This window comes from Bos grunniens, chromosome 2, assembly GCF_055505025.1.
Source record: "Bos grunniens cultivar Pamir isolate PY7600 chromosome 2, Bosgru_T2T1.0, whole genome shotgun sequence".
Lineage (NCBI taxonomy): Eukaryota > Metazoa > Chordata > Mammalia > Artiodactyla > Bovidae > Bos > Bos grunniens.
Genome location: NC_141166.1, coordinates 5,420,909 through 5,439,492, shown reverse-complemented (window position 1 = coordinate 5,439,492; position 18,584 = coordinate 5,420,909). Strand labels below are relative to the sequence as shown.

Below are 18,584 nucleotides of genomic sequence, written 5' to 3'. Positions count from 1 at the left end.
ACAGTGGATTGCTTAATCATTATGGCAACCTTCATTTACAAATAAGGAAATGGAACTCTCTGAAGTTGCGTAATCTGAGTACACATCTGTCTGACTCTCTAGCTCACGTGAAGGACTGTGTTTCACTGGGTGGGAAGCTGCTTCTTGTTGAACTCTCACATGAGGTATAAATAGCAATACTCAATTTTGGGGGAGTCAGGACTCTTGGTCATCTATGAAAGCTATGGATCTACTTTGCAGAACAGTGAGCATACGAAAATAGTTTTTACTGCAGTTTTAGGAGAGTTCAAGTATCCTTTGACCCTGGCTAAAGAGCCTTTACTTTTATAAGATTCCTTGCTCTCGTCTAGACCAACTTTCCCCTTGCAAGGGTGCCATGTTGTACTCTTTTCATGATTCTCAATATAGGGAAATAGCTCATTTATTACTTTGTACATTGTGTGTTAAACTGACAGAGACTTTATTAAGATTTTACCCACTTTTCCATCTTGAGGTAACCTTTTTTTAAAGCATTGGTATATGTTTAGCTCATTTATATCCTTGTTGTTAAAAATTCTGGATCCATTTTGCTGCCTATCTTGGTATCTGCTGAGTAATGACATTTATGAAAGTTAAGATTCCTTGTCATTAATATTTAATGTGGATTTACTCATTAAATGTTAAACCACATACCTAATTAAAATAATATTTAATATATATTCACTGATTTTTCTCCTTCAGAAGGATTAACTTTAAAAATACAAAGCATGTTCTGTTGTTAAATGTCAGCTAGAAATGGCTTTTGAATTTCTAAAATAAGAAAATTGTGGATATAGTAATCAAGTTCTTTAATGTTAGAGAATTTTGAAAATGTGTTTCTTTGAACTCTGAGATAGTCTCTGTAGGGCCATTTGATAAAGTATTTTATGCCCTATTACTTAAAAAAAAACAACTGATGGGGCCAATTTAAAATAAAATGAGTCATAGGAAATTGGACTGTTTTTAAGTAATTGTGTAGTAAATAAAGTTGTAATTATTTTAAGGAAAAAGAAAGAAGGAACATTATTATTTCAAGATACGCAATTATTATTGCTGTGAAGTTGGTGGCATGAATAGAGAGGTCATTTTTTACCATATGTTTTGATAGACGTAGAAACATTTAACTTACATCATTCCTTTTTCAATCTTTTAAAAGCACTCTGCTGTTAGGGTAATCTTACAGGCAAGAGATTGTGAAGGATTAGCGTCTTTGTCTGTTGTGTCATTCTTTGCTTCCTTAATTGCCGTATAGAGTACAGAATGTTCAAGAGAAGGATGTTTAGTTTCTTTAGCTCTTACAAGTCCCAAGGAACCCTTGGATACATTGTTCATTCTTAGCATTGTTAAATCAGCCAAAAGTGGCTTTTTTTTCTTTCTTTGTTCAGTATGTTGCAGGAAGAGGGGACCCCTTCCCTGGCCAAAGGGTGGGCTGTTGTCTAACACTTGGAAATGAATTGGGTGAGGAGATACACACTTGATTGTGAATGGGCACCTGGGTGGAGACCATCAGGGTGACGGAACCCAGGAGATCTGGCCAGTCATTCTGACTCAGAGTCCTTCCTGGTGATCCACGTATCACTCAGCCAAGATAGATTTCAGCAAGAAGGATTCTGGGAGGTTGGTAGGACATATGGACTGCCATCTCCTTTCTCCTTCTGACCTTTCCTGAATTCTTCCAGTTGGTGGTAGCTTGTTAGTTTCACCTTCTTTACTAGGACCTCCTGTTGTAAGAGAACTCATGCAGATCGTCACCGTGGGGTCTGGTTGGAGCAGGCAGCTTTGCTTAGTGGTCCCCTAGTGAGCATCTGTTCAGTGACCTTTCTGTCCTTCCTTTGGTCACACAGTGCAGCATGAGGGATCGTGATTCCTCTACCAGGGATCGAACCTGTGTTCCCTGCATTGGAAGTGTGGTGTCTTAACCACTGGATTGTCAGGGGAAGTACCTACTTAACCTGTCTTAAAAAAAAAAATCAGAAAAATTAATTAGGAGCATGTTTCAAATATTTATTTAAAAAGTTCTATAGATCAATTAAGAGAGTTTGGTATTAGTGAAAACATGCATAGAAAAGGAAAGAGGTGTAATACTGAAGTGTATGATTAAAGATCATTAGACTCAGATAGTGAGCTGGGCTGGGTGAGAATATTTCAGCTTTCTGGAAGGTCTTCATCTCATTAAAATCTTTCCAAATATTGGTCAGGCATTGGTGAGTGCTAATTGTTTTTCAGAGGAAGCTGATAAATTATATAACACAAAAAAGTTTGACCCAGAAACCAAGTTTGGGGTGGATTTCTTTCTTCATGTATTTTATGTGTTGGGCTAAGTTCTGTGGGAGAAAATGTAGTAGAGAGCGTTCACTTACACTGTGGCTGGAAAGACAGAATGTGCTCACAGGAGTTGAACCGTTAAAAGAACTATAAGAAAGGAATTGTTTACCGTTTCAGTGGAAGAGAAGAAAGCCAAAACCAAAAAACAACACTAAACAAGAGCAAACTCCTCATTCTTTGACTGTGCACCAAGGTCTTTGTGCTTTTCTCTTAAGGGATTTCTTTCAAACCCTAACCTGTTCATTCATCAGACTTTGTTTTTGTTTTTGAGCATCTGCTTGTGTGGCATTGTGCAGAGCACAAGGGATACAGTGCTCTCTGCTTTGAAGATGCCTGCAGCCTAGTGGGAAAGTTGAACTGATCGATCGTTTAAGTGCAAGTATGATTAATGCTGAATTAGAGGTAGGCAGAGAATGTCTTGCTATTCTTGCAAGCATGGAGCTGCAGCTTGAAACTCAGCCAGGGACACAGGGCAATGAGAAGTTTATCTCAGGAGAGGTGAGATTTGGATTGAGTTTTTAAAGATAAGGAGAAGGTATACAAGTGAAAAAAGGTATGTTTGTGTATTTGGAAAACTACAAAGAAAAAAAGCATCAGAATGTTGGCTCTTGAGCTTTGGAGCCCATCTAAGATTATTAGACAGCGTTAATTACAAGTACTTAACTGGATTCTCCTACTCTTGCCTGGAGAATCCCATGGAGGGAGGAACCTGGTAGGAATCCCATGGGGTCGCAAAGAGTCAGACATGACTGAGCGACTTCACTCGCTCAATTACAAGATAGGAAGGAAGGCTAGTTAAGAGTCATAGCCAACTAACTACATGGCAGCAATTGTAGATGCAGAGAGGTCTGCACTTTGGGCTTAGTGACATTCCATTATTTTAAAGTATGTTTTTGCATAAAACTTGATGTTCATAATGATGAATTTGTATGATCAAGGAAAAAATTCAGATTGTATTTAATGTGCTGAAGATTTCCATCCAGAATAAGAGAAAAATAAATTTTGCTTATTTAAAGAGATTCATTCCTAGCTATCTGCAAAATCTGAAATTGTACAGTAGAAGGAATGACTGACTTTTCCAGGGATTCCAAGAAAGTGAGGTTATATCATAATCTAATATAAACTGTTCCTTAAATGTGATGGGAATGCAGGATAAAGGAAAGAAGAGACTGAGTTGGTTAAGTCAAGAATGTGAATTTTTTACTTGTATTGGAGAAAAAAGCACATTTTAGGGTTAATGATGTTTATAAATAATAGTGTTTTCTTTGTACTATCATACTCAGCAATAATGTAGCATAGATGTATATATATCTCCTATATATATAGTCTGCCTTCTAATTTATCTTGTAACTTGGTGGACTAAACACACTAAGCAGGTGTAACATGCCAGGTGCTGTGAATATTGGTGAAAACTTGTCAGTGTTGTATTTAGGTCACTGCTTCTTAAAACCTCAGTTGAATCAGCATCACCTGGTGGGGCCCAGCCTGGAGTTTCCAAATCAGTAAATATGGGTGAGGCCTACAAATATGAATTTTCTTTTCTTTTTTTTTTGTTTGCTTAAAATATGAATTTTCAACAGATGGCCACACGCTGATGCCACTGGCGCAGGGACAGCACTGTGAGAACCACTGCATTAGGGTCAGTGCAAGTCCCGAGTGTTCCCCTTTCCTGTTTGTAGGATGGAAATCAAAATAGGAATCCTTTGAACCCAAAACTGTTTGATTTACACTTACATGCCTGATACTAGGATTTTAAATAACAGTTTAAATATTTTTAAACAGTGAAATATTACAGTAGCTGCCATTTTGGGAATACTTTTTATATAACAGGCATTGTGATGCATTTTATCTCATTTAGTGTGTTCAGAGAATTTTCACTGAATCTTCAAGATATTCCTTATTTTTCCTTTTACAGAGAAAAAAACTGAATTTAGGTGATTTGATTGTATAATTTCTGTGTGGTGGAGCCAGAATTTAAACCCAGATCTCAGTCTGAAAAACCCATGTTTTTTTTTTCAAAACTTTTTATTTTTGCATTGGGGTATAGCCAACTAACAATTTTGTGATAGTTTCCGGTGAGCAGCAAAGGGACTCAACCATAAATATACATATATCCATTCTTCCTCAAATTCCCCTCCATCGCTGCCACTGAGCAGGGTTCCCTAGGCTATACAGTTGGTCCTTGCAACCCGTGATATTTTAGTAATGCTGTCAGGCCTACTTGTAAGATAACTTTAATCAGTTTACCTCTGCTTATGTTACTTGTTTCAGACTTTTTGTCTAGAAAGTGATGGTCTTTGGTGCATCCTCAGAATAGAAGCGTAAGCACGTGTTTCATGTTACTTGGTGTACAGAGCAGCTTAATATTGTGACTTTGATAATGAGATTGTATTTATGTTTGTTCCTAGTTCTCATCTTGGATTTAAAAGCAGAATTCAGTTACCTTGTTCAGTTAGACGAATGGTTCATTATCAGTAAATGAAGATCAGGAGAAAGACAGACAGCCCATAAGTAGTACAGTGGGAAATGACTGCTCATTACAGTTGTTAAATCTGTACTGGTCATCTCCCAACTCACACAGCCATGGCTGTGGTAGGAAGTTAAGGGCTTTGATAATAGTGGGACTCTTGAACAAATAAAAGCCGTCACTTCTCATGTCAGTTTTCAGTGGTTCCTCTTCTGAGAAAAAGGATAGCAAATGGCCTACAAAGTATGTATTTCTTGGAAAATTAAGGAGTTAATTTCACGCTTATGTAGAGTGTTATTTATTATAGGAAAGGTAGTTTAATAAATGATTGGACTCACAGAGAACTTCCCATCACTCTGTTCCTTTCCCCAAGGCGATCATCCCTAACTGCCTAGCATTTTAATATTAAGTCAGGAAAGGACCTTGGAAGCTTAAGACCATTCTCTGGGCTACTATTAGCAATGAACGAAATAAAAATCTACTTACTATCTTGGCCTGCTCCCTTTATACTACTGTAAGGCAGCACTGGCCACCTGAGTCATATTCTAAATCAGTTTCACTGCTAAATAGCCATATTGCAAATAATGAGATTTGGTAGAATTAATAATATGGTGTAATATTTATACGTAAATGTGTAAATGGCCACTTATGTGCAAGTTCTCTCATAAGTACTCCGTAAGTCCTGTCCCTGTCCAAATAATGAGGTAATGAGAGTCACTGTGGTGGTTAGTCTTGGTGGCTGCAGGGCGAGAGAGGACCGCATGAAGCTTCCTCTGCTACATCACTGGCTTAAGTAGGATTTTATAGGCCAATCTGGAAACCTATCTGCTGAGTTCCAAAAGCAGATTTGCTCACTATAAAATTTATGTGTGCCTGCTAGAAAACAAAAAGAAACTCAGAAGTATAACAGGAAAAGAAGACCCGTATCTGGCTACCTAAAGGGCCATTCCACTCACTTTAATATTTTCTTCCAGTTGTTTTCCTGCATACTTAAGAAAAAAATACTTCTGAAATCAGTGTACCACAATTTAATATCCCTCTTAAAATTATTGGCAACTTCTCATTAAAAAGTCTTTCTAAATATGTATTTTAGGGATGCAGATACCCATTCCCCAAGGAATTATGTATTTTTTTTTTTTTTACTGTTATAAATATGTTTAAACAAGTGACTCATTGCTTTACTTTTTTGCTGGCTAAATAATACCAATTAAGAAAAAAGTCAGAAAATAAAATAAAGAGAATGAAAATCAGCCATTATTTCCCAGAGAAACCTTTACATGCGGAGAGAATTCTTCATATGCTTTTTACCTTTATAGACACATATAAAATATACACAAATAAACTAAGTTGTACATATGTAACTTAAAGATTTTTGTTCATGCTTGCTTGTAAGTTAAATTTTTATCCTAGCATACCATGTATATCATTTCATGTCAAGATGGAATTACACATCATTTATTGGGCTGTGATTTGTGTTTAAATACCAGAACTAATCTTTTGGCTGTGTTGGGAAGAAGGCACTTTTAGGAATGGAGATGTTTAAAATAAGAATATTACTTTTGTACTATGATTTATATAACTAGTCATTTGTTCATGGACATTTGTGTTATTTCTGTATTCTTGCTTTCATGAATAATATAAATAATACTGTGATTAGCACCCTTGCCCTTTTGATCTTTATCTTGCTAATTTCTTCATGAGTGTAAAATAGCTGATTAACATTTATCCATCTGTTTAATGAAAACAGAGCAGTGGAGTACATATGATTTTTACAAAGCTAATAATATAGAAGGGTTTATGAAAAGAAAGAACCTATTCTTCACCTCTGTTCTTATCCGTCAGAGGCAGCTGCTTTTAATTCCTCTGGCCTTACCTCTGTTATCTATAATACAGTTTTTTTACCGTGTTTGATTTATCATTATCCATTGACTCTGCTTCAGTAAGTGGTGTTTCAGTTTCTTTTACAGTCTTTCTTTTTCCATTGCCTCTCTGTATAGTTAGGTCCTTGGTCCTGTTACAACTAAACACATTTTTAGAACATGTGGTTTGGGTACTTGATGAACAAGTCGTACTCTAAAGATCAGGAAGAGCAGTTTTTGTTTTAAAGGAGAATGATAATCCCCATGAATTTTTCTTGTGAGATTCTCAGGAGTTCCCATGTGGCCTGTAAATAAAACAGATGAAACCTTAGGGAAACTCTTTCTGTATTGAATCCACATATAGAGTTTTAGGTATGTTGTCAAGTCTTGTCTCAAGATTTTATTCATTGCATTGTCCAAACCTGAATTATATTAAGAATAATAAAAATTTGATTATAAGGAGGATGGGAATCCCTTTTAGAGCCAGTAATCTTTCCTTAAGGAATATATCACAAGATATAGGAATTTACTTTATTAGGCAGTCAATGTATTAGTCATTCTTTTAGTCAGTGATTCAGTATTGCATTTTAATTTTGTTTTGTTTTTGATGGAGGTTTCATGATCTGTTGTTTGTTCTTCTGTACTTTTTGCTAATTTGTTTTTGTGGGCGGTATCAACAAAGTCAGATTTAAGTGAATTAAGAGCTTTGTTACCTCATGAATATGCCTCAACTGATAAAATTGCCAATGTTATAACTAAAATGACCTAAAACTCGTTTATTTCATCTTAATTTAATGCTTTTGTATTCCAAGAATAGTTATTGATCTTATTCATATGTATCAATGCAAACTCATGATACCCATCATTAAGATAACCCAGCAGCAGCAGCAGATACTGAGTTAAACTGTATATTTTGAAAATAATTTGTTTGTTTCTATAAAGGTCTTCATAAACCTCATGTTTAATTTGTGGGTATAAATATAAGTAGCTTCCAGGTTTTGTGTATCAAGCACTCTGTTAGGTACTCTCCAAAATGTGTCTATAAAGTTGCATTCATCCCTCTTACGATTTCTATTTTACAAGGTAAGAAAGTGGGACTCTTGAGTTATTTGCCCATAGTAACACATCTATTAAATGATAGAGCTGAAGCTAGGTATGGTCATGTGTTCTCCCATTTTATTTTCAGTACCTCAGTTTCTAACATGGAAGAAGGATGCTCAGTCACTAAATAATGTCTGAGTCACTTGTGACCCCATGGACTGTAGCCCGCCATGCTCCTCTGACCATGGGATTCTCCAGGCAAGAATACTGGAGTGGATTGTCATTTCCTTCTCCAGGGAATTTTCCCAACCCAGGGATAAAACCTGCGTCTCCTGCTTGGCAGGTGGATTCTTCACCACTGAGCCACCAGGGAAGTCAATGGAAGAAGAATAGATAAAAACAAAATGAATAGTAACTAAGATAGAAATTTTGAACAAAGAGTTTGTTATTGGTGTCACCAAGGCCAGTGATCTGAAGTTTGTATTAGGTGAATAGGATAAAGTGTGTCTAGATCTGCCTTGTCTTTTCCTGCACTTAGACCTGAATCTTTTTAAGTTTCCTGTTGATTCCTTTGGATACTGTGATGTATTGCATGGAGAAACCATAACTTATCTCTGCAGCTCTTGATTAAAGTTGTTACTTCTCAAATTGGTCCTTTTACATTGGTTCCCATGTGAAAATCATCTTTCCCATTACTGCCCAGTTTGCCTCCTCAGCTCTAGATTCTGTGTCTGTCTCTCATTTTTGTTGAGACATTTGAATACCGTGTAATTCACCCATTTAAAATGTACAGTTGTTGGATCTTGGCATATTCAGAGTTGTACAGTCTTCTCCAAAAGCAATTTGGGGACGTTTTCATCACCCCCCACAAGAAACCCTGTGTCCTGTATTCGCCTATTACTCCCCAGCACCCCAGCTCTTGTGTGCGTGTGTGTGCTCAGTTGCCTCAGTTGTGTCCGACTCTTGGCAACCCTGTGGACTGTAGCCCGCCAGGCTCCTCTGTCCATGGGATTCTCCAGGCAAGAATACTGGTGTTGGTTGCCATTCCTTTCTCTAGGGGTTCTTCCTGATCCAGGGCTCAAACCCCTGTCTCTTACTTCTCCTGCATTGCAGGCAGATTCTTTATTGTCTGAGCCACCTGGGAAGCCCCATCCCAGGCCTCGACAACTACTGATCTACTTTCTGTCTCTGATAGATTTGCCCATTCTGAGGATTTCATATAAGACTTACTTCTCTTAGCATAATGTTTTTGTTGCTTAATAGTATCTATTGTATGGATATACGTATAATTATCTTTTCATCAGTTCATCAGTTCAGTCGCTCAGTTATGTCTGACTCTTTGCGACCCCATGGACTGCAGCACACCAGGCTTCCCTGTCCTTTACTGTCTCCCTGAATTTGCTCAGACTCATATCCATTTAGTCGGTGATGCCATCCAACCATCTCATGTTGCCCCCTTCTTTTCCTGCCATCAATCTTTCCCTGCATCAGGGTCCCTTCCAGTGAGTTCTCTTTTTGCGTCAGGTGGCCAGAGAATTGGAGTTTCAACTTCAGTATCAGTCCTTCCAATGAATATTGAGGTTTGATTTCCTTTAGGATTGGCTGGTTGGATCTCCTTGAGGTCCAAGTGACTCTGAAGAGTCTTCTCCAGCACCACGATTTGAAAGCATCAGTTCTTTGGTGCTCAGCCTTCTTTATGGTCCAACTCTCACATCCATACATGACTACTGGAAATACCTTATCTTTGACTATACAGACCTCTGTCAGCAAAGTGATGTCTTTGCTTTTTTAACACGCTGTCTAGGTCTGTCATGGCTTTGCTGCCAGTAAGCAGTCATCTTCTGACTTCATGACTGCAGTCACCGTCCACAGTGATTTTAGAGCCCAGGAAGAGGAAATCTGTCACTGCTTCCACCTTCTGCCCTTCTGTTTGTCATGAAATCATGGGACTGAATATCATGATCTTAGTTTTTTGAATTTTGAGTTTTAAGCCAGCTTTTTCACTCTCCTTTTTCACCTTCATCAAGAAGCTCTTTACTTCCTCTTTACTTTCTGCCGTTTGAGTGGTATCATCTGCATATGTGGGGTTGTTGATATTTGTCCCTGCAATCGTGACTCCAGCTTGTGCTTCATCTAATCCTGGCACTTCACATGATATTCTTTGTATATAAGTTAAATAAGCACAGCCTTGACGTACGCTCCTTTCCCAGTTTTGAATCGGTCTGCTGTTCCATGTCTAATTCTAACTGTTGCTTCTTGACCTCTTAACAGGTTTCTCAGGAGGCAGGTAAGGTGGTCTGATATTCCTGTCTCTTTGAGAATTTTCCAGTTTGTTGTGAGCCACACAGTCAAAGGCTTTAACATATTCAGTGCAGCAGAAGTAGGTGTTTTTCTGGAATTCTCTTGCTTTTTCTATGATCCAATGGATATTGGTTGTAGATACTTGATTTATTGGCTATTATGAATAAGGAACGTGAGTGTGTAAATTTTTTTGGTGGACATTCTACCCTCTCTCTTACCCTTACAATATAAATAAGATTATTACATCATCATTTTAAAAATCAGTGGCTCCTTTTTGCTGAGAACAGAAGATTAACATATCTTAGCAAAGAATATGCAGTTTTCCTACAGTCTGGCTATAATTAGACTGCAGTTGCACCAGCATCAGTCCACTAAACTCTCTTTCTCCCAACCCTTTCTAAAGAGAACCCCTTACCTATGTGGAACATACTTTACTTTCTTACCTCTGTACTTTGAAAATTTCTTTTCAAAATAATATCTCTAATTCTTCGTCTGAACCAAAGTGTTTTACTTCTCTGTGTGCAACTCTGATTTCACTAGACCCGACCACAGTTTCAGACCCAGTTATGTCTGGTGGTTAATCAGTTTTAAATACAGTAAATTGAAAATACGTTAAAAAACAGGATTTATCACGTCTTGTTTCTTTATTTACTGTGATATCCTTTTTATTGGAACTCCTTAAGGACAAGGGCTGTTTCATTTTTATAGCTTAATACAGTGCCTGACAGAGCCTTGATACTCAATCAGTGTTGAGTATGTGTCAGAGGAGTTAAAATTAGCAGTCATATTAAATTGGTTTGTATTATGGCTATCTGCCCTGTCCTTTATATTCTGTTCTGACATCAGCGCACCCATTAAAAAAAGACAAAGGAACTTCTGTTACATGTCAATTAAAAAAAATTAACCAATCTAGAAAAAAATACTTGTTGTGTGCCTCATTCTCTGTGGTACTAAGTCTATATTGATCCTAGGACTGCTGAAATTAGATTATCTTTCAATTACCTTTTGTCTTTAAAATTCTGAGATTCTGACTTTGGTTTAGTTTTAGTCTGAGACATTACTGATTTGTCCTGTGATAACTTTGTTTATTCTTCAGGGATTCTGAGTAGAGAAATAAGCCACATTGATTCCATTGAGAGGGTGAGCACTGTCTTGGTGGTGGTGCTGCTGGTTTAGTCGCTAAGTCTGACTCTTGTGACACCCTTGCCAGGCTCCTCTGTCCATGGAATTCTCGAGGCAAGAATACTAGAGTATGCAACAATTAACACTGACTAAATAGATCCCTTTGGTTTATAAATTACAAGGTTTTTCATAGTTTTTATTTGCTAGTTTTCATAGTTAGCTTAGAGACCACCTGAAAGTTCACTATGAACCTACTTCTAAATTTATCCTCCCCAGCCCTGACTCCTCTTCTCAGCTTGGATTCAAATACTGAAATGGCTACTTAGCCATTTGGATGTCTGTTAGGCATATGTTGCCTTTGATTGCTGTTTCCCCTAAGTCTGTTCTCCCTATCTCATAGGACTGCACCCACTTAATATTTCAAGCCATAAACTTAAAAGCCATCATCTGTTTTCGTGTAGTTATCCCTTTTAAATATATATTTTAAAAATTATTATATCTTTTATTATTATTTTGTTTTCTTCAGCCATGAAGACAGAAATTTTAGAATCTTATTCACCTAATTTTGTATCCCATGCACCAGTGTGTGACATAAAATTTGTTCTCAGTAAATACATATTAAATAAGTGAATCAGTCAATCTTCATTCCTTTCTGTCCATTCTTTTCAGTCAAATCAACAGGAATTTTGTTTGCTCTGCCTTTGATATACAACCCAAATTATTCCAACTTCTTTTCATCTTTATTTTTAAAGATGTTTTAAGCTACCATCACTTTTGGCCTAGTTTATTGTGATAGCTTTTAAACTAATTGTTTCCATTCTTACGTTCTTCTGTTCTTTTCACAAAGCAGCCAAAATGATCTTTGAAAACATTAGATCTGCTCATGGTCCTGATTAAAATTTCCTATAGGTTATTCCACTTATCAAAGTCCTTACCATGCTTAGTAAGCCCTTAAGCAATATTGCCTCTGCTGCCATATCTTTTTAGCTTCGGGATGGGGGGATTACTCCCAACCCCACTTGGAACAGTTGAGTCATTCCCATTGTATGACCTTGTCAAACTTTCAGGGTCTTATACCTGTCATTTTTCTGCCATGTGAGTTCTTTCCCTAGTTTTTGTTATTACTATGTAACAAGTCACCCCAGAATTAACAGCTTAAAATAGCACCCATTCATTATCTCACAGATTAGGTGGGTCTGGGCTGTTAGGGTGCTCTGCTTAGGACCATGCTGAAATTAAAGTGTAAACACAGACTGGAATCTCATGTGAAAAGTGAAAGTGAAAGTCGCTCAGTCGTGTCCGACTCTTTGCTACCCCATGGACTACACAGTCCATGAAATTCTCCAGGCCAGAATACTGGAGTGGGTGGCCTTTCCCTTCTCCAGGGGATCTTCCCCATCCAGGAATTGAACCGGAGTCTGCTGCCTTGCAGGCGGGTTCTTTCCACCCAAGCTGCACCTTCCTTCCCTCCTCATTCCGTCCTCCTCTCTTTCTCTCTCTCTGTCTCTTTGTCTCACCATTCCCCCACACACCCACACACACCCACACACACAAAGACACACACACACACTCTCTTTCTTGGATTTCTCTTTGTCTCTTCCTCCCGTCTCTTTCTTTCTCTTTTCCCCTCTCTCTCTCCCTTTCCTTCTCTCCTTCATTTTTTCATTTCATCTACCAGGGCATCATCTCATGTAAGGCTTGGGATTCACTTCCATACTCATTTGGATTATTGGAAGACTTTATTTCCTTGTGGTTGTTGACTTGGGTCCTTGTTTTCTTACTGGCTGCTGGCTAGGAATTGCTCTCAGGTCCTCTCAGGTTACCTTCAGGTCCTTGCTGTATGGTCCTGTCATTATCTGGAAGGCTTAGTCTTTAAGAACAGCAAGAGAATATCTCTCTGATTCACTGTGTTTTAACGAGCTCAGCTAAAAAGTTCAGACCCAGCCAGCGGAATCTCTGTTGATTAACTTGAAGTCAACTCTTTAGTTACCTATCACAGGAGTGATACTCCATCATGTTCTCTGGTATATTAAGGGGAAAGACTTATACAGGGTATGTGCACCAGAGACAGGAATATTGAGAGCCGTTTTAGAATTCTGCCTACCACCCTTTGCCCTCTGGCTGGGAAGGATTCGCCCATGGTATCCTCTCTTTGTTACCTTTGATTCCTAGACATGTTTCTGAGGTCAGGTGTTTTTTTCTTATTTTTATTTCATTGTTACTGATTTGTGGTAGGTAGTCAACACTGAGAAAGTAGCTGATCTGTTTTTCTTTTCACTTGTTTCCATTGCCAGTTATTAATAAATATGAAAAGAAACAATCCTCAGAATTGAACCCAGTACTTAGAGTCCATGATAGAAGTGTCCATGGTAGCATCTATTTGCTTGAGTATTTAAGTATTACTTGAATTATATGAAATTGCCTTTTTAAAACATGTGATAAAAACCTTGAATTTTAGAAATTCCACATGGTTCAACCTATTAAGTGTAGCTAAGAGTAGAGCAAAGAGGAAAGTAATGTACTTTCTTTATCTTTTTCTTGGTTTTTGGGAGGAGTTTGGCAGTAATAATGTCTGGCTTTGAAAAAATGTCATGATACTTAGTAAATTTTTCTAGTATTCACTGTAGTGTTCCTTTTTAATTGACTAAATCAGCTTTTATTTCCCAATATTTGTAATTAAAAATATCTCTAAATATTGGGAAATAAATAATCTGAAGGAAGAAGTAGGATAATATGAAAAACTCACCAGGAGGGGTGGAGAAGCTGCTTGAGATTCTCATAGAGTATTGAAATTAGCCAAGTAAGAAGGCAGTCCAACCAGTCCATCCTAAAGGAAATCAGTCTTGAATATTCATTGGAAGGACTGATGTTGAAGCTGAAGCTCCACTAGTTTGGCCACCTGATGCAAAGAACTGACTCATTGGAAAAGACCCTGATGCTGGGAAAGATTGAAGGCGGGAGGAGAAGGGGACAACAGAGGATGAGATGGCTGGATGGCATCACGGACTCGATGGATGTGAGTTTGAGTAAACTCCTGGAGTTGGTGATGGACAGGGAGGCCTGGCGTGCTGCAGTCCATGGGGTCGCAAAGAGTCGGACACTACTGAGCGACTGAACTGAGCTGAAGAAAAGCTTTGGAATCCTTCCAGTCTACCCCAAATTGAACTTGGTCATTTCCATGTGGGAGTTGCAGCTGTTGAAATGCTTTTAGATGATTTCACTAAGTAAACTTCATCTTGGGATAAAAAAATTAAGGGATGACTTCTCAGACAAACTATGTATCATGTTTACCTTTATAGGAATGATTTTTTTTTTTTTTTTTTTTGCTGAAAACATTATTTCTTGATAGGAATTTTTTGCAATTCTTTTGATAAAGATTCAATTATGTTTTTAAGTGCTGTATTTTTATTGCATATATTGGGCAACATATGCATATGTAGATGCAGTGAGTAAAAATATGTTTTATATGTGTGTATATAATGTTTAACAATATATCTATATTCATTCATACCTGTCTAGAATTCAGTCATAAGTCTATATGTGAGTACTTCCTTAAAATAGAAAGTTTATTCTTTGTAGTTTTGCTTATTAGAAAATTCTGAATAAACTCATCACAGCGTTACTATTTTCATTTTTCTTTTATTACCTTGTTCTTTGTGTTAGTACATAAAGTGACAGAGATGGAAGAATACCATAGCTGTGTATAAGACATTCAGAGCAAATGGGCACACATGCTTACTGTATAAAAGAGATAATTTCTCTTTCTGGAGCAAAAGGCAGCATGCTTACTGTCCATTATAAAAGATTCAAGTTCTCTGAGTTCAGGGTTCCTCTCAGGTAATGCAAGTCACCACATAGTATGTGGCCTTGTTTGTGTTATCCTGAACCTTAGGTTCAAAGTGTGGTACACAGATACTCTACTGCTGTTGTTGAAAGTAATAAATAGTTCCTCGTTTTGTCCAAAGGAAAAAAAAGAAAGGCCTACAAAGTTTATGTTTCAGTGATGATCATGAGGGACGCCTGGGGCCAGGCTCACGCTCTGGCTGCCTGTCCTCCTCATGTATCGATGTGCTTTATGTGACTAGTACAGTGTTTTGGAAGTCAGGAACATTTTATTAAAAATATTTAATTTTAGTTTTTCTTGAAAACTTGGAAGACACTGCATGACTTGTTGGAAATTCTGAATGGTGTCGCTTGGCTCCTGCTGAATGTGTCCTTCCGTGTGGGGGACGGGCGTTCACTCCGGCTCTCTGTAGACCTCATTCCCTGTTGTCTACACCTGGCTGGTTTTTTCCCCACATACGTTTCCTGCACAGTATTTCCATTCCTCTTGGGTCCAGAGAATGATTATATTCAGGAAACTTCACTTTTTAAATAGCTATGATTTGAAATTGTAGTTTATGTGTTACATCTTTTAATTGGCTGGAATATTTTATCCAATCAGGTAATTCAGTGCCGAACAAATCAACTTTCTATTTTATCAACTTTATACTTACTGACCAATCTTAGTTTCCATGGTCTTTATGGTTTAGCTTTACATTTTCAAAAGATTCTTCAAGTTACATTGCTCGGTAAACAACAAATATCATTGATTTTATAGGAAATGGTTTTAGGTAAAACTTTTGAATGAAATTGACTAGCTAGTTGAAATTTTTACTCAGTCAAAATTTTAGAGGTTTTCTTTCTTTTTTCCCTTCATTTATTTTTTGTTTAGACCACACCCTGCAGCATGTGGGATCCTGTTCCCCCTCCAGGGATCTTAACCACTGGACTGCCAGGGAAGTCCTGAGATATTGTTTTACTGTGTTTTCTTTTTATATTCTTTCTACTCTTGTAGAACAGCAATATAATTAATACCACTGTAACTAATACTTTAACCTAGGTCCTAAGTAATTTGCTTGTTTTTGTTTCTAATCTTTTTTAGGGAATTGAAGAGAATGATGCATGCATGAAAGTGCATAAAACATAAACGTAGAGTTTAACAAATAATTTTAAAGCAAAAACTGTCTCACCTCCCAGGTTTAAAAGAGCAAAACATGATATGGCCTTTTCTGATCTCTACTCCTTCTCTTCCTGATATAGATGCCTTAAAAGAAATTTCCTGCTTTTGTTTATGGTGTTGCCATTCATTAATGTATTTCTAAATTAATATAGTCAAATTTTGTTTATTTTGGAACGTTTTTGGAATAATACTCTGTATTCTGTGTTCTTTTTCACTCATTAACATTTATAAGAGTCATTCAAATTGTGAAATGTTGCTCTAGTTTTTAGTTTGATTTCCATACGAGAAAATATTTCATTACTGATTCATTCTCCTGCTAATGAATGTTCGTGTTATCCAGTTTTGGGTAATAAGAACAGTGCAACTATGAATATTTTTTACATGTATCTTGGTGCACGTTTTCCTGTTTTCTCACAAATGTATACCTACAAAGAGCTAGGCTATGTGGCAGAGGTGCTGTACAAACAGTGCTATAAAGCCATTATCCTCCAAGAAAAAAGCAAAATAAGACGTAACCTATAGGGTATACCTATTCTCAAAGGTATTAGCTAGTGCCAAGTTCTTTCCCAGAGAACTTCTACCAATCTATATTTCCACGAGCATATGAATGAGAATTCTGGATCTTCCATATTATTGCCAATGCAAAACTATAATATCCATAAAAAATGAATGTTTCTCGGCATATAATCTTTTAAATACAGTGTGCATGCGCACACAAACACACTGTTCCTCTCTGCATACCAAGAAATGGTTGATTCATTTCAGTTCAGTCGCTCAGTTGTGTCCGACTCTTTGCGACCCCATGAATTGCAGCATGCCAGGCCTCCCTGTCCATCACCAGCTCCCGGAGTTCACACAAACTCACGTCCGTCAAGTCAGTGATGCCATCCAGCCGTCTCATCCTCTGTTGTCCCCTTCTCCTCCTGCCCCCAATCCCTCCCAACATCAGGGTCTTTTCCAGTGAGTCAACTCTTCACATGAGGTGGCCAAAGTATTGGAGTTTCAGCTTCAACATCATTCCTTCCAAAGAACACCCAGGACTGATCTCCTTCAGAATGGACTGGTTGAATCTCCTTGCAGTCCAAGGGACTCTCAAGAGTCTTCTCCAACACCACAGTTCAAAAGCATCAATTCTTCGGTGCTCAGCTTTCTTCACAGTCCAACTCTCACATCCATGCATGACCACTGGAAAAACCATAGCCTGGACTAGACTGACCTTTGTTGGCAAAGTAATATCTCTGCTTTTCAATATACTGTCTAGGTTGGTCATAACTTTCCTTCCAAGGAGTAAGCGTTTTTTAATTTCATGGCTGCAGTCACCATCTGCAGTGATTTTGGAGCCCAGAAAAATAAAGTCTGACACTGTTTCCACTGTTTCCCCATCTATTTCCCATGAAGTGATGGGACCAGATGCCATAATCTTCGTTTTCTGAATGTTGAGCTTTAAGCCAACTTTTTCACTCTCCTCTTTCACTTTCATCAAGAGGCTCTTTAGTTTTTCTTCACTTTCTGCCATAAGGGTGGTGTCATCTGCATATCTGAGCAAGCTGGTAGGTAGAGTTGTTTAGAAATCCCAGAGTAGTCACTCAGAAAGCTGAGTCGGACATGACTGAGCGACTGAACTGAACTGATATATATATATATATATATATATATGCACATGTATTTACACATAAATACACGTATAGAAATATGTGTATGTATATTTAGATGTGCTTTTTTAGAAACAAAAATGCGATTATGCTGTATAAGTAACTTTTTTTGGTCAGATTTATTGAGGTATCATTTATTTAAGGTAAAATTCACCTTATTTCAGTTCTATGTATACTTCCATTGGTTTTGACAGGTACGAAGAGATATGTAATCTGCATACAGTCATGATCTGAAACAAGTTATGTCACTCCCTAGAATCTCCTTGTGCCCTTTTTGTAGTTATTATTTGCTCTTGTAGTCATTTATTGATATTTCCTTTTTGTTCCTTTTACAAAATATCAAGTGGCATCCTATAGGATGTTGTTTCTAGTCTGGCTTTTTTGGTTTATTTTTTTCCTTTAAAATTTTCAGTTTTAAGTATGCTTTGAGAATCTTTTATCAAGTGGATAAAAATATTAATTTCTCTTTTTTATATTAATTTCATTTTTTCAATATTGAAATTTTAAGCCTTTAGTCTTATTTTTATTTTAATATAATTTGTGAGAGAATTTCATTTTTAAAAAATAGCTACTTTTGCAATATTTATTAATACTGAGTTACTAATACTCTCACTAAATACTGATTTCTTCACAGGTAACACAAGTAGCAAGACAGCCGGGACCCCCGACCCCTTCCCCTTACTCAGCACATGAGATAAACAAGGGGCATCCAAATCTTGCGGCAACGCCCCCGGGACATGCCTCGTCCCCTGGACTCTCTCAAGTAAGAGAAATCTAAATTTCCTAAAAAAAATTTC

General features: G+C 37.4%; 1 protein-coding gene across 48 annotated transcripts in view; it reads left to right on the top strand.

Moving 5' to 3' along the window:
- Positions 1-18,584, top strand: part of EIF4G3 (eukaryotic translation initiation factor 4 gamma 3) — a 354,136-nt gene that overhangs the window by 91,879 nt on the left and 243,673 nt on the right. For 43 of the 48 annotated variants that reach the window (XM_086326700.1, XM_086326656.1, XM_086326966.1 and 40 more), the window contains one exon: positions 18,422-18,550. The exons of the other annotated variants lie outside the window; for them this stretch is intronic. In XM_086326700.1, the coding sequence (XP_086182826.1) occupies positions 18,422-18,550 (129 nt within the window). The remainder of the gene's footprint in view (positions 1-18,421; positions 18,551-18,584) is intronic. 48 annotated transcript variants of the gene reach the window in all.